We start from the raw sequence: 16,382 nt of genomic DNA on the forward strand, positions 1-16,382 counted from the left end.
TAACGTTTAAATATTCGACATAGAATTTAAACGGTTGATGTATCAGTTAAATATTTACAATATTGTTTACGTATCTTAGTTACCGTTTAACCGCAGCACTGTCGTGTGGAAGAATGACTCTGTCAGCCTCACACAGTCCAGGTTATTCGATCTGCTTGAGGGGAAGGAGATGATTGCAGACGATGTGATGGATGATTTCGTATGTGTAATCCCAAATTCACTAACGATAGTGCCATATCGTGATAAGAAGTGTTCCTCCATCACACGACCACTGTCGCTGTTTATGTCAATACAGGAAGACGCACATGATACCACTATGGCTATGATTGGAGATGCCGCGTGCAACGTGCATGATGTTGAATTGTCATCCTCCCGATAATTATGAATGACCACTTCCATGTCGTCGTCTTTAACAATGACAAACAAGAATACAGGCATTATTCTTCATGCCAAAGCAAAGAATACGATAAAGACACGCTAGAAATGGTAAGTGCTTTAATAATTTGTGTTTGAGTAATAGTGTTTGGTAAATAACCGGTATTCTAATATCAACTTGTATACCTCCACAGTGGAACCTATTCGACCTTTGTATCGATATGGAGTTCGGCGAGTCGGCGACCGCAAAGTACCCACTAGTTCACGACACTGAAACCCCACGACAAAAACAAGGAACTGTCGACTGCGGCGTCTATGTGATGCGGTTTATCGAGCAGTTACTCGCAGATGAGAAGCTACGGCTATCGCAGACGGATGTCCCTTATCTGCGATTCAAATATATTTCCTGCATACTTAAGGAGGGGAGGGCAACCGGCATCACTGCCAAAGGGGAGTGCTCGAAAGCGGGTTCATAGAATACGTTGTCTTAGTTTCAAATGTAAACCAGTTTAAATTCAATTCATTGTTTTCGAAGAACATGACAAATTTTGTCAATGTAAATTTACATGTATCTATATTTATATACTTGACTCTTTTTTTAACCTTCCAGTATCATTGTTTAATTTTAAGTTTCATTGTTTAACTGTCAATGTCATTGTTTAAATATCCATGTTACAATTTAAGACGAACTAGTCACTAGTAAAAATAACTATTTATCGTTTAAAATAATAATGTCTCTATTTAAATACATGTGTTAACTGTAAGAATAAGGTTATCTTCGTTTAAAAATGAAAAATTGGCACACAATTAAGTTTGTTTCTTTTTAAAAATCAGCTGATTTACAATGGCTAGTCGGCAACAGTTTCATTGCAAGATCTGCGATTGTAACCGGAGCCGTGGCAGCGGCTGCAACGTAACTCGTAAACCTCAAAGGCTTGTGACTCGATCCTCTTTCGCCTAGGATGCCCAGGTTGCCTTCTCGTCACAGGCGATCGCAGACACAGTTCACGATTTCCGTCCGTAGGCTTGTCATCGTCGAATATGGGGAATATAGCTTCCTTATACGCCAGTTTGTAATTGTCAACAGTGAAGTAGCCGCTAATAAATCGATAAACGTTGGTGTCTGTCTGCATTATTGCAGCGCAAACGTGTTTGCACAGGATACCATGAACTTGCCACCTGCGATATGAGCATGTTATGATGGCAAGATCTACAGAGTAGCTGCACTGGTCAATCACTTCATAACGATCATCGACACAATGACCAACACGAAGATTTCGGCTATCCTCAACAAGTATCTCTACCTTCGAATGTATGTCCGGGCATAAGTAGGTCTCCCATTTGTTCTCTTGCTCACGGCGGTTGCATAACATGCGCATCAACTTGAACCTGTACAGTGTACAACACAAATCTCCGACAACGTTAAGCGAAGACATTGGTAGTTAAACATAAACACACTTTATTAAACAACATTATCATAAATTAAACAATGATGTAGATGGTTAAACATAGAAAAAGATATTTGAATATTTATAAACTATTTTAAAGGATAATACGAATTCTTAAGTGAAAATGAACATTCGAATACCTTATGGAGTCGACCATCTTCGTTACCGGCAAATGCCGAGCTTCTTTGATTCAAGCATTGAACGACTCTGTGACATTGGAATTTATCTCACCCCAACGTTCGTCTCTGAACAGATAATTCGACCAATGTGCCATATCCGATTTATTAATCAACCAGTGATGGGCTTCCGGTGATGTGCATGCAGTTCATTCACGATATCATTGAAATCTTTAGCCGTGGATACCCACGAAATATGAACGTATATAGACCAGCACTCCTCTCTTAATGCCTTCTCTACTCTGACGTTAGCTTTCATGAAATTGGCCTCCAAATGTCGAAGAAAGTATGGATGTGGGGAACAAGAGAAGACTCGCAATAGCGTTCACAAGACCCTTGGACCTGTCCGAGACGAATGTAATTATCTCATGGTAATCTCCTTCATCGTATAAAATATCACCTAACTTGAATATAAACCAAGTCCAATTGGTATCGGTCTCATTATCGACAATACCGAAGGCGACGTGGAAGAAATTATTGTTTCAATCTTTACCTGTAGCACCCAGAAGAGTACCCTGATACTTTCCAAGGAGGTGGGTACCATCGACAAACAGCAGCCACCTGCAAGCCTTCTTGAATCCGACAATACACGCTCTGAAAGAAAAGAATGCACGTTTAAACCGCTCACCGTCTCTTTCCACAATCACAATGCTGCTGGGGTTTGTCTCAACCACCTTATCCACGTACCAAAGCAACAAATCGTAGCTAAAGATGTCGCTGTTGTTGAGCACCACCCGAGCATGCTCTTTTCCCAACCAAGCCTGCTTGTATGGAATGTGGACACCATGTTCCCGCAACATGTCCTTCTGAATGTCGATGACTTTGTACAAGGGCCGATCTTAGAGTTTTGAATCACCCGTGCGCTTACCCATTTTTTGGACGCTTTCGGGTGTGAGGCCGATCCCATTCCATCACCTCAAGTTTGTGACGGGTTCATTGTCTTTATTCTGAAAGTATTTTTATTATATTCTTTTGATGCATGAAGGCGCCATTGACAACCAACGGCAGCGCATTCCACAGTCACCCGATGTTTCTCATTCTTTATGAATTTGAAGTCGAAATTCCGTTTGATTGTAAAATTTTTAAGTGCGTCCCTAAAATGTTCAACGCCTTCAAAATGTTGTCCGATATCCAACGACCACACTTCAGAATGATCTGACAAGGAAGGAAGACATCCCACACCGTCATGTTTGCCATAGGGTTGACCGGGAGCACTCTTAGAATCCGAATTCCTGCCAACACTTTAGTTTAAACGAAACCATCCATAAGTTAAACAAAGACATAACGTGCTTAAATGATAAAATCATAATTTAAACGTTAAGTCAGATAGTTACACGATGAAGATAAAATTTAATTGCAAACAAAATATATCTAAACAGAGTCTGTCAAAGTAAAACCGTAATGAACTTATACAACTAGATAAACATAAAAGAAAATAATCTTACAACGAGAAAAACTCATTTTTAGTAGGATTCAACAATGTCACATCGTCTTTCTCCACAATAAGATCGACTACATAGCATTTGAAGATCGAGTGAACGTGACATATTCGCTGGAAGTCGATATCATTTTCTATTGGACAAGACGTTTTATACCCATTGGGTGTGATAAACTTCATCCTCACACGGGAAACATCGAGACCCCATCGCTCACATATCTCAGCTAACACCGACTCCCAAGAAGTCTGCGCCGTGAACATTAGCACTCTTCTCTCCCCATTGTATCTAGCAATACCACAAAAACTATCCATAATATAACTACTGAACTCAAATCGAACAAACCTAATGAGAAGAAGAAGAAGTAGATGATGTAAAGAGCCTTCTAAAATGTGTTTCACAAAAAAGTGCACAACTGTATGCATAAAGTTAGACATGATGTGATTGGGCGGTATTTTTCCCACCATTTTAAAGGGCAAAAAAGGTATTTCATTACATGGACCCACTTGAAGTGACCGACAAGGGTTAATCCCTAGAGACAATCATTACTGGCTCCTTGGCTCGTAGTTCTTCTTTATTTTCCACCATTGTCACTTTCCACCATTGCCGCTTTCCATCATTGTCTCAAAGTTTTTCTTCGCTTGTAAGGAAGATGCTGAAGTGTGAAGTTCTTGCAAGCGACCGGTCGACTGCAAGAGAGAAGCAGCGGGAAGTAAGCAAGTGACGATAGAAGCCAACCTGTCATCGCTTGAAGGAAAGTACTCCACTTATCATGACTCTCTCTGTTTAAATATCAATCTTTAATGTTTAACAAATATGATAAAGTGTTTAACATATTGATTCACTATTTAAAATCTTTTTATATAGTTTAAACAAATATGTAAACTGTTTAAATATTATCATTTGACTGTTTAACAATATATGTTATTTTTTAAATTGAATGTTGTTACTGACATTGTGTTCACTGACAGAGCCTCCATGAAGAAAACACTTGAGTAGCTTGCTTGTTCACTGTTTAAATTGAATGTTGTTACTGACATTATGTCGTTTAAACCAATATGTAAACCGTTTAAATATTTTGATTTAACTGTTGTAAAATATATGTGATTGTTTAAATTGAATGTTTTCTGCGACATCGTGTTGAAGATGGATATTTTTTGAAAACATTCTGTTACAGACATTCCATCAATCCTCTTGGATACCTCATGGGTCTCTGTTTAAACGTCAACCTTTTTACGTTTAAACAATTATATATATTCTTTAAACTATCGGTTCACTGTTTAAATAATTTGTATATCGTTTAAACATATTTATTTTTTTGTTTAAACCGTTGTCACTATTTAAACATATATATTTCTTGTTTAAACACCATTGTCACTGTTTAAGTAGTAAGGCGATTTTGTTAACATTTTGTTTGTTTACAATGCCCTTTTTTGTTTCTAAAAATGTTTAAATATCAAAAGTTGACACTCAAATAAGTTTGTTACATTTAAAATATTTAAACATTTACAATGGCCTCTGATTAAATATCAAAAGTTCACACTCAGATACATTTGTTTCATTTCAAATAAAATATTTACAACATTTACAACATCCACAACATTTACAATGTCTTCATTGACATCAGACACTTGCAAGTCTATCCTAGTTTGTCTATTAAGATTTCGGCTTTCCTCAACAAGTATTTGTACCTTCGAATGCTCACGGGGGTTGCATAACATGCGCATCAACTTGAACATGTACAACGTAGAACACGAACAGTTAAAAAAGGAAGTTAAATAGTTTAAATATAATCGATGTGTCATGGTCATCCTCCTCTGGACAATCCTCCGCAATCAAGCAATAAGTGAAAAGATAGTTAAACTTTCTTTTCTTGACCAAGTCGAAACACCCGTCCTCCTCAGTTGGAGAATCCACGCATTAAGGCAATTACGCGGGCATTTCGACCTGGTCAAGAATAGATAGTTTAACTTGTGGTCTGAATGAAGCGAAGATACTATGAGTTAAGCACAGACAATAATATTTGCACACTAAGGAAAATTTTTTAAATGATGAGAACAATTCTCAAGTGATAAATATCAATTTCTTTTTAAAGTATGTGTCATGGTCACCCTCTTCGGAGAATCCTCTGCAATCAAGCAATGCGTGAAAACTTTCTTGTCCTGATCAAGCCAAAATGCTCGCTTAATTGTTTGACCGTCATCCTCCGCATTCAGGCAATTAGGAGGGCTTTCTGACTTGAACAAGAAAAGAAATTTTAACTTGTTGCGTGATTGATTCTCTAGAAGAGGATGATCATGACACATCCTTTAAGCGAATATCTTGGACATATGAAGATGAAACTCATCTGAGAAGAAGCAGAGGACGAGGAGGAGGGGGTGTTCAGGGGAAGTGGTCTTCCTTCTCATTTATGGTGTGAAGTCCGTAAGCCGGTTGACGCTTTAGATCCGAAAAAAAAATGGAAACGCACGGGGGACCAAGCTTTTCTCATTAACGAGATAGAATTTAATGCCGTCATTAATTCTTTTGCACGGGATACCATAAATTTGCCATTACCCACTTGGCAACACTTCAGTTTAAACGGAAAATAAAATATTTTACGCAGAGACATAAAATGTTTAAATGATACATTACAATGTTAAACGGTAATGCAAATAGTTAAATACTGACATATAAATTAAACGAAGAAGACAATTGTTAAATATAAAAATAATGTATTTAAACAGAGATAGGCGACGTTAAATGGTAATTAATTTATCCAAGTAGATAACCATAAAAGAGAAGAATCTTACAACGAAAAAAACTCGTTTTCAGTAGGATTCGACAATGGCACAGCGTCTGTCTCGACAAGATCGACAATGGCACATCCGTTGGAAGTCAACCTCGTTTTCTATTGGACAAACCGTTTTATATCCATCGGGTGTGATAAACTTCACCCTGACACGGGGAACAACAAGACCCAATCGCTCACTTATCTCAGCTAAGCTAACACCAATTCCCAAGAAGTCAGCACCATGAACAATAGCCCTCGAATCGAAGAAATTCTCACATTTTCAAGAAATCGGCAGAATTCAAATATAACAAACCAAATGAGGACAATAAGAAAACGAAGAAGAAGAAGATGTGATGAGCTTTCTAAACTTTGTTTGACAAAATGCAACAAAAAAAATGCAAAACTGTATGTATAAAGATTGGACATGATGTGAGTGTCCGATTTTTCCCGCCATTTTCAAGGACAAAAATGAAATTTCATAACATGGTCGCATTTCAAGTGAACGGTAGTGGGTAAAACGGAAGTTAAACAATAACGGAAGGGTTGTCCGGGGTTTGCCAAAATTGGAGGGGCTGTTTGGGAATTTTTGAAATTCACGAGGGGTAAACAGTAATTTTCCCTTTAAATTATTAGTATTTGTTTGTAAAAAATTTGATATTTTTAAAAAAATAAAAATTTAAAATTAAAAGGAGAGAGAGAGAGAGAGAGAGAGAGAGAGAGAGAGAGAGAGAGAGGAGTAGAAAAGGAAGGGTTTAATGCTGGGAGAAAGATATTTGAAAACATTTAAAAAAAAGTTAAAAACATGAAAAAATTGTTTCTTGTTTTTTTTGAAAATATGAGAATTGTTGCCAAAATTTTTGAAGACAAAAACAAGGTGTCATAAATGGTTTCTAAGTTTTGTTTCCAAAACATTAAATTGAAAACAAAAAAAAATGCCAATAATGCCAAACGACCTCTAAAAAATAAGTATATTTAATAATTAAATTTTTTAAAACCTTTCTAATTTTAATAAATATTTTTAGTATTTGAAAAAATATTTAGTTTTTATTAAAATTAATTAATTAAAATCTGGTTAGCTTATATAGAAATTTTTTTTTCTTTAACTCAATATTTAAAAAACAGTCTTTTAATTTTATACCCTTAACACATGCGGAATGTAAAAACTATGTCAACTGACTTTTTTATATATATATATATATATATATATATATATATTAGGAACATGTGCTGTAAATTTGCATTATCTAAGCAAGAATCTGTCTAAATTCAATTGATGGTCAAGGTCAAAAAAAATTAATCAAAAATGAATAGGTGCACGTGTTTCCTAAGATGGCCAGCTTAATGCTTTCAAAGTTGGGTTTTTTACTTGGATATCCTTGTAAAATCGTAAATTTATTTAAATACCCTCATAAAAATTTTATTTACTTGTATACCCCTATAAATCAATTATATTTACTTATATACCCCTATCATTAAGTTGACTCTTAATGATGTTAAATCATGGATGTAATAAGTATAAATTACCAAAATGGGTTTTCTTATATACCCCTCTAATTTTTTTTTTTCACGCTAAGACCTCTAACGGTGAAGGTAACGGCACATGCGTAAATACCACAACATTGGGTATAGCCGGGGTTAAGATGGTCCAGTAGGGTTAGGTGAAACCTCCGAGAATGGCGTAGACATCTCTGACGTCGATTTGAAAAAAAACTGACAATTGAGATGACATGGCTTGAAAGGATTGGTGAGAAGAGAACATCAAAAGATGACGGCTGAGTGATTGAAAACTATGGTTAATTCTATAAACCCTAACAATGACTAACGATAATTAATGACAGGGATATAAAAGTAAAAAAAAATTAGTTTTATTAGAGTATGCAAGCACATAGTATTTTTATGGGGGTATTTAAGCAATCTCATAGTTTTGTAGGGATATATAAACAATTTTCCCTTCAAAGTTTAATGCTTGTCCTGTGATATGATCTTCTTAGAAGACAAGAATTAATTAGAATTTTCCTCAACCTCTGAAACGAGAAAGTGCTAATTATGTAGAATTTTCACTATTGAAAACTAAATTTCTCTTTGAGAAAAGGATATAAATAAACTTCATGCGACAAATTTTGGTTAATGCTAAGACAAGACAGACAAAAAAAAAAACCTGGAGATTAGCATGAACAAAAGGATAAAAATAGTTGATCACAAATACTAATATACGTGACTTACAGGCAAGTAAAAGCCATAGTGATCTGGCAACTGTATTGTGTATCTACAATGAGTTGCAATTTACAAGCCAACTTTGGCCTGAAGCTCCGAAGGATCAATGAGACCTTCTAAGACAACCAGCTGATCCAAAAGTGCATACTTCTCATCTTCAAGAGTCTTAACTTCTATTTCAACATCACCCAGTTCTTTCCCCAGAGAAAAGCTCTCCTCCTCCAACAACAGATACTTGCGCCTCAATGCCCTGTATTCATCACTGAGCCCTGAGGAATCAGGAAATGAATCAGAAGTGGATCTATCAGAATGGTGGAAAGGTGGAGTGATTTCATTCTTCAGGTTCTTCTTTGATCCTTTTTGTGTCTTCAGGGAGTGTTTAGGAACCTCTTTCATCTGACTGGCAGATGCCACCTGGGATAATGCTTTCTTCTTCCGTGACCTCTGTTGGGGAGCTTCCTTGCCTGTTACTATTTGAGGATCTTGCATTGCAAACTTCTGGTCAGTAATGCAAACAGACCGTTATGTGAGAGTAAAGGCTTTTTAAGTTCAAAGCATTCAGAAATGTTCATTTGGAAAGAAATTCAAAATCTAAATTCTACCTTATGCAAGTGATATTACCAATATATATATACATACACACACATAGCGTGCCTGTTTATGTCATAAGCCCATTATATGAACATTATCATGCCAGATAGAACCAAGGACTGCAACATTAAGTTCCACCTGAGCACTGATCAAGGATTATGTACTTTTTTCTCTATCACTTTCGTGAACAATATTATATAGAACAAGATAAAAGAAAAAGGGTGTAGTGTAACATAAGACAGACAATCTTTCTAAACAAAGCTCCAAAAAATAGGAAGCAAACAAAACTTGAACAATTAACCTAACATGTTGGGATGAGGGGGGCTTATACAGAAGCTTATTAGACAGGTTGCCGCAGAACAGAATCTAATGTTATTTAAATAAAATCCACATAAATGGTTATTAAAAAGTCATGGGAATCACTAATAAGAATCTCACCTCCAAACAACCACAGGAAAGTATAAACATATAAGTGCCCAAAATAATTACGTGTCAAGTTACTTATCTGATTGGATAAGCATTTATGTTTTAGAGAGCCACCAAACTCCATTCCTGGGAGTCTCACAAGAGAGGAATTCTGTTTTAGAGAACCACCTCTAAACTACACCTAAAGGTTCGAAACATTCCTTCAGGTCTTTTCACACCATTAAATTTTTTAAACAAAGCTTTTGTTCCTTTTCTCATGGAGGAAATACCCTTAGACCATAACAGACCAACATAGAAACCAAGACCACATGTATATCTTTAAATTTAACTGCCTTGACATAGAAACTAACTCCTAGAGCTCTCATTGAAAGAAAAAACTCAAGCTAAATAAACCACATCTCATAAACATAGTCCACAAGATAAAAGATTGCCAAAAATCAAGCTAATATCCTACCAGGGTTAGCTATCATTATTAAAAAAAAAAAAATGCAGGAGATCACTCAACAAGTTAACTGTCATTATAACAAAAAATTGCCAAATTTGCATTAAAACAACATTGTAACATTCACAACATATCAAAAATTTTATCTTCTGTGACGATTAATTTCTTAGTCTCACAACATGCATACTTGATCAACTAGAGAATTTAGTTCCATCTAACAATACCTAATTATACATTTATGTCATGAACCATTAAACCAACAAATATATACAAACATAGAACAAAAATATTGTGTTACATACCTGCAAAAGAAGAAAAATATCTATATATGAATACAGGCATCATGTTCTTGCATAATTATCACACAACCAATTAAAGGGATTGTTGTTAGCGCAAATATAAAAGGGGCAAGAAGTACCCATCCATCAAAATCATGTTCTCGCATTGTTTTAGCAGGGGTTGGAATTTTTTGAGGAATTCCCATCTCTCATACTCAACTATCAAGAGGATCTTAAATGACAAAAGATTTTGTGAGTAAAGAACAAAAAAGTCAAGAGAATATTTGACAAAAAGAAATTTTCTTTGCCAATGAACATTAGATACTGATTACTCCAACAAGCTCAAATCTTTCATTTCTCAAGGACACAAAGCAAACCAAAACCACCCAAAAATCGTGAACTTTGAATATATATGAGATCCAAAAACAAGAGAACAAAATCAACAGATCAATAAAAGAGGGCAAAACAAATGCAAAGTAAAACAGGAGGAAAGGTTCGCTAACATACCAAGGGTTCCGAAAGGGGATCGGAGAAAAGGATAATGAAAACTTTACTGAATTATCAAAGATTTGAGACAAAACACAAAAGAGCAGATTCTTTTCAGAGTCGTGTTCCCATCAGCTCGTTAGACGCTTGAAGCCTCGAAAGAAACGCTAGTGCTGGATTGACGGGCCGCCATCATGGGCTGTCTCGTGCTGGGTACTGTGTTATGTGCGGCCCCAGCCCAACCCAACATCGATATGACCGATATCCACAGATAAGATTTGTCAAAATTATTTGTTTCAATTTATTAGTAATGTTAAAAATAAATCTCGTGTGATATGTGAAGTGATAAAAATTTGAATCAATTGGTATATCAAGTCCCTTGCGTTGGGCGTTCGTTTCAGGGAGGACCCGAGATCGAACCTCGTATTCACTGAGAGTGAAGGCGTGTGGGTCGACGTTGAGACTTTGCTTTCCCACACGCGTCTTGCCCAGGTTTTTGGTCTTTGTCATTTTTCAAAAAAATAATAAATAATTTGAATCAAGATGTTATCGCAACTCACAAGTATAAACACAGTTCTTTTTTTTTAAAAAAAAAATTCACTTCAAATTACTACTGATTATAAAAATTTATTTTTAGTTGATAAATTAAAAAAACATTCTGTATCTAAACGAAGAACGGATTAGAAACTAAAAATTTATAGTATTTTTTATTAAAATATTATAAAATATCGTTTATGATAACTTGTGACGGATTAAACAAATATATTTTATATTATATTAGTAAATTGATTATAAAAAATATATTATTTTAATAAAATAAAATATAATATTTTTCAATCCGATACACATAAAAACCAATTATAAACAAAAATTTATGTTACTTTTATAAAATATAATATAAAATATTCGTTTATGCTACAAATAGCGACGTTTCTAATCCGTTTGATCTAGCTATGCATTGGGAAACGGCAATTTCTAATATTTTTATCAAAATTATGTTTATTAAATATATTATAATTATTTATCTTAAATATATATAAATAAATATATATTAACTGGTGGCGGATTAAACAAATATATTTTATATTATATTAGTAAATCGATTATAAAAAATATATTATTTTAATAAAATAAAATATAATATTTTTCAATCCGTTACACATAAAAACCAATTATAAACAAAAATTTATGTTACTTTTATAAAATATAATATAAAATATTCGTTTATGCTACAAATAGCGACGTTTCTAATCCGTTTGATCTAGCTTTGCATTGGAAACGGCAATTTCTAATATTTTTATCAAAATTTTGTTTATTAAATATATTATAATTATTTATCATAAATATATATAAATAAATATATATTATTAAAATATTATAAAATGTATGTTTCGAATTCCTTTCAAATTGAACCGAATTTGAAATCGCATATTCGATATTATTTTAAAAAAATATAATATAAAATATCCGTTATTACAAATGGCAATTTTTTAATGTGTATTAAGAATATGTTTATTAAATATATCAAATATATTTTATTAAAATATTATAAAATATTTATTTTTAATCCATTTTAAATAGTAACCGAATATTTTATATTATTGTAATAAAATATGGTATATAAAGTTCCTATTTGGAAAGAGTCAGAGAAACTGATATTTTATATTATCAAAAGCTTAGAAATAAGTTTGATATAACAATTGTAATTATTATTGAGGGATAGTTAATAATATTTTGGTAAAATATATTTGTAATTGTTTTTTCTAGTAAATTTTTTTTACTATTTAAATATTTATTTACAAATATTTTTTACATTGTAAAATATTTTATTGAAATTGATGTTTATTGTTTATGAGAATATAAATTAATTACAATTTTATAAATATTCTATAAATTAAGCTATTTATGGGATTAGAGTTTTATAAATATTTTTTATTCAAAAATTAAATAATCTCCGATCATTTAACATAGTGTTTGGATTCAAAAGTATAAGGGAAACTAAGAGGAGGGAAGAGGAGGGAAGGAGAGAGAAAGAGAGGGAAAATAAAAAAAGAGTTCAACCCTTGTTTGAATAGACAAATTTTTTTGAGGGAAAAAATGAGAATTTTCTGATAACCCTTGGTTAATAAAGGGAAGGGAAGCGAAGCGAAGGGAAAAATTATATAATAATATGATTTACTAATAATACCTTTATTATTAAATAAAAAATTACTTATTTATACTTAGGGCTTGTTTGGGAGGAGGTTTTCGGGGGGTTTTGAGGGAAGGGTTATAGACTAACTCATGTTTGGATCCATGGTAAAATGAAAGGTTAGATATTTGGGGGTTAAATGGAGGGTTGAAAAACCTCCATTTAACCACCTTTTTCAACCCTCCAATTCGTTGAGTTTTGGAGGGTTGAATATTTTCTTTAACCAAAATACTCCTTCTGCATTTAGCTAATTACATAGATGTCCCCTATAAAAAATTAGGTTTTGGTTTTTTGGGGCATTGGATCTGCGAGGTAAGCATCAATTTGCTCTCCGAGGGGTTAACGTGGATTTGCTCACCAGTGGTTGCTGTCCGTTCAAAGGTATTGTCTCCCTCATTGCTATTGGTTCTTCTTCTTCTTCTACTACTTCTTATGCTTTGTCTGCTCATTTTCTTCATGTTTTTCTAGGGGTTTTGTCCGGAGTTTAGAAGGTGATCACGTTAGCAGGTGGAGTTATCTCTGCTCTTTGTTGTGAGGTTAGTGATAGATTTAGTTTGATGGAGTCACATCTAGATGTCTAGGGTTTTTTTTTTCAAAAGAAAGCTTTCGAATTAATGATATGAATCTCTTGATTGTTTTTAGTTTGAAATAATGGAAAAAAGAGCATTGGATCTCTTGATTGTTTTGATTATTTTCCATTATTATTAGTTGTCTTCATCACACTAGTGTTTTGATTGTTCTGGTGTTCCAATCCCATATAATTTGTGATCACATCATCTAGGATTATGTGAATTTGATAGTATAATGTGTAGAATCGCTGTCTTTTGTCAATTTAAGCCCCAATCTATTATTGTTGTAAGATATGCAGATCTTAGTGGTTTATAGGTAATGCTCTTGGTGCTGTATTTTTGTGGTGTTATCTGTTTTTGTTAGTGTAAATTTTAATTAATTTTATAAATTTTCTTGTTCTCATTATTGGGATTGTGCAAATCCATCATCCTCAGCTAAATGATATGAGTGAGCTTTTGATTTATGAAATTGTTCTTTTACTATTCATATGGTATTTTTTCTTCTTCTCTGACTTGAAGATAGCAAACCTATTTTTCTATTAAAAGAATTTCCTCTCAGTGTCCTTCAATGTTTTATACCCTTTGGTTTCATGAAAGCATAGGGGGAATAGTTGACTATTTTTCTCATGAGCAACATAGTCAATGCCACTGTTGGTTTATCTTCTGTCAATGTTTAATCTCTTTTGATATTTACCCTTAATTTCTCAGTCTTTTATTTGTTTATCTTCAACTCTTTTTTCTGGTCCACATGACTTGATTGTGACAACATAATGTTCTTACATTCATATTTGCAAACAGATAGTAAGATGTGCCATTAAACAATATCTGCTATGCTATATATATATATATATATATATATATATACCAATTTGGTTTTCTTATCTGTCCTTTGCTTTTCTAGACGCATGTCCTCTGCTTCCATCACAAACATGATAATATTAAAAAAAAAAACCAATGAATCACGTTATTTATTGTACTAAAAACAATTTCTATTGGTATTTTTATACCGATGAACTGGATTATTGATGCGATTGACTACTTACAAACAAAACATAATTAACTCTGGATTATTGTAATTGTATGGACCAGTACAACAATAAGAGTATGAATAGAACACCAATTAATTAAAAAAAAAAAGAACAAAGGTTCAAATTAGTGGAAGGTTTAGAGTATTAAACATTGTCTAGATTCAATGTATGTTGACCTTTCATAAAAATAATAGTATCATATTTTTTATCTTATTATTTACTCAGTTGATGTTCACTTCTCCATATATATATATGCTGCCTTGAATTATTTTCTGATCTATTAATGACGGGAAGGTTCAGAGTGTTAAACATTTGTCTAAATTCAATGTATGTTAAACCTTCCATAAAAATAATATTATCATATTTTTTCATCTTGAATTATTAATGACTAGATCTATTTTTTAGAGGGCATTTGTGAGAGGAGGTTTGGAGGTAAAGAGAAAGTAGGTCATGGTATTATGACAAGGTCCCCTTGCTTATATCCCGCAAGTACACGGGTTTGTCGAAGTAATAATCCCGAATGAGCGGGGTCGAATCCACAGGGAGTAGGGAGTAAAGACCCTTAATTCGATTCTTAGCTATGTGGAGTATCAACAATGATAAGTGTGGTAATGATTCAATTCTCAGAAATTAAAAGCAACAAGTAAGAGAGCAAAAGTAAGGAGGAGGCAAGGCAATCGATAAAGATGGGGTACTCGGATAATGCTTCACCTAGGATAATCGCTTCAAGTGCAAGAACTCTCTATTATGCTTCCTAATCAATGCAATGGCGAGTCTTGGAAATCCTTACATACATAGTCCCAAATCTAAGGTCAACTATGCCTAACTCTATACATGTCCCGGAGAAGAAATCGAACAATCTCAACACCTTGCACTCGCATAGAGTTGCAATGAGCTCTAGGGATTCCAAGTGATAAATCTCTTCCTAGATTTAGACCTAACCCTTTGGTCCAGGCGGAAGGTCCCTAGCCACAATTAAGCCCTAGATACTAAGATCACCTTAACGCTTCACTCCATTGCACGCGCAACTAGGCCCCAGCGGAGGTTCATCCCTTAGACCATTCACTCTATTATGGCCGCAAAGAACTCGAGGAACGGAGGTAGAATCTACCACGTCGGAGGGGAAAGGGGACGCTCCTGTACCTCTCGACTCACCCTCTCAACCCTCTCCAACCTAGCTTTGTCTAACGCTCGTGGTGTGTCACTCACTCACAAGGTTACCAACAAGAACTCTCAACCCTAGTGTCGCTCTAGGGGAAATGTTCATAAAATCAAGCATTCAAGGTTGGAACTCACAATAAACATCAATTTATTGAAAGCATAATAAAGAAGTTCAAAGAAACGAATACATCCTAGGGTTCACAATCACCCAAGTACCCACTGGGGGTTTAGCTCTCAATGGAGGTAAGTACAATCAAATAAATTGAATGTAAAAGCAATAAATCCATAAAGAAACCCCCTCGATGGTCGTGTCGATGGTCTTGTGGAAAGTCCTCTACTCGTCGTCCAAGGATTCCTTCGCCCGGTATAGGATACGCCTCGATCGAAGCTCCCATACCAACCTTCTTCCTAATGGAATCATGATGTTAAAGCCGTAGAACCTCTCCAAAACCTTGGCCAATACACCTCAAAACCCTAGCCGAAGCCCTCTCGCAAGTTGGGGAAAAAGATGGAGAAAAATAATACCAAAAATCGAGGCTAAATCGGCTTTAAATAGAGGTCGAGTCGGGCAACTCCCACGGGCGTGGAGCGCTACACGCGCCGTCGCGAGAAATTTCCACATGGGCGTGGATAATTTCCACGCCCGTGTGGATTCTCTGTTCTCTCGATTTCTCGTGCCGGTGTGAGCAGTCTTTCGCTACGATGGTGCTATAGTGCTACTGCTACGGGTCTTGACACTGAATAACTTCCAATTCCATACTTTCATCGGGGAGTAGCATAAGCGGGCT

At 34.6% G+C, this 16,382-nt stretch overlaps 1 protein-coding gene across 4 annotated transcripts; it reads right to left on the minus strand.

Annotated features, from left to right (window-relative positions):
* Positions 1-8,351: 8,351 nt before the first annotated feature.
* LOC120267934 lies at positions 8,352-10,806 on the minus strand. Of its 4 annotated transcripts, none has more exons than XM_039275615.1 (2): positions 10,667-10,806; positions 8,352-8,920 (listed from the first exon to the last, which is right to left on the minus strand). In XM_039275615.1, exon 2 carries the CDS (start codon positions 8,909-8,911, stop codon positions 8,492-8,494), a length of 420 nt encoding a protein of 139 aa, XP_039131549.1. In that variant the 5' UTR covers positions 8,912-8,920; positions 10,667-10,806; the 3' UTR covers positions 8,352-8,491. The 4 variants fall into 4 exon arrangements, with proteins under 4 accessions (XP_039131549.1, XP_039131550.1, XP_039131548.1 ...); XM_039275616.1 differs by having other exon boundaries at positions 8,352-8,917; positions 10,667-10,795; XM_039275614.1 differs by lacking the exon at positions 10,667-10,806 and adding an exon at positions 10,300-10,653 and having other exon boundaries at positions 8,352-8,917.
* Positions 10,807-16,382: the final 5,576 nt, after the last annotated feature.

This window comes from Dioscorea cayenensis, chromosome 8 (genome assembly GCF_009730915.1).
Source record: "Dioscorea cayenensis subsp. rotundata cultivar TDr96_F1 chromosome 8, TDr96_F1_v2_PseudoChromosome.rev07_lg8_w22 25.fasta, whole genome shotgun sequence".
Classification (NCBI taxonomy): domain Eukaryota; kingdom Viridiplantae; phylum Streptophyta; class Magnoliopsida; order Dioscoreales; family Dioscoreaceae; genus Dioscorea; species Dioscorea cayenensis.

What these genes read in the sequence shown, in the direction of transcription:
- LOC120267934 (XM_039275613.1), bottom strand. Translation starts at nt 10,365, where the DNA reads ATGGGAATTCCTCAAAAAATTCCAACCCCTGCTAAAACAATGCGAGAA. An exon ending in AACATGATTTTGATGGATGG is followed by an intron (nt 8,921 to 10,299) that starts GTACTTCTTGCC and finishes ATTACTGACCAG; the next exon opens with AAGTTTGCAATGCAAGATCC.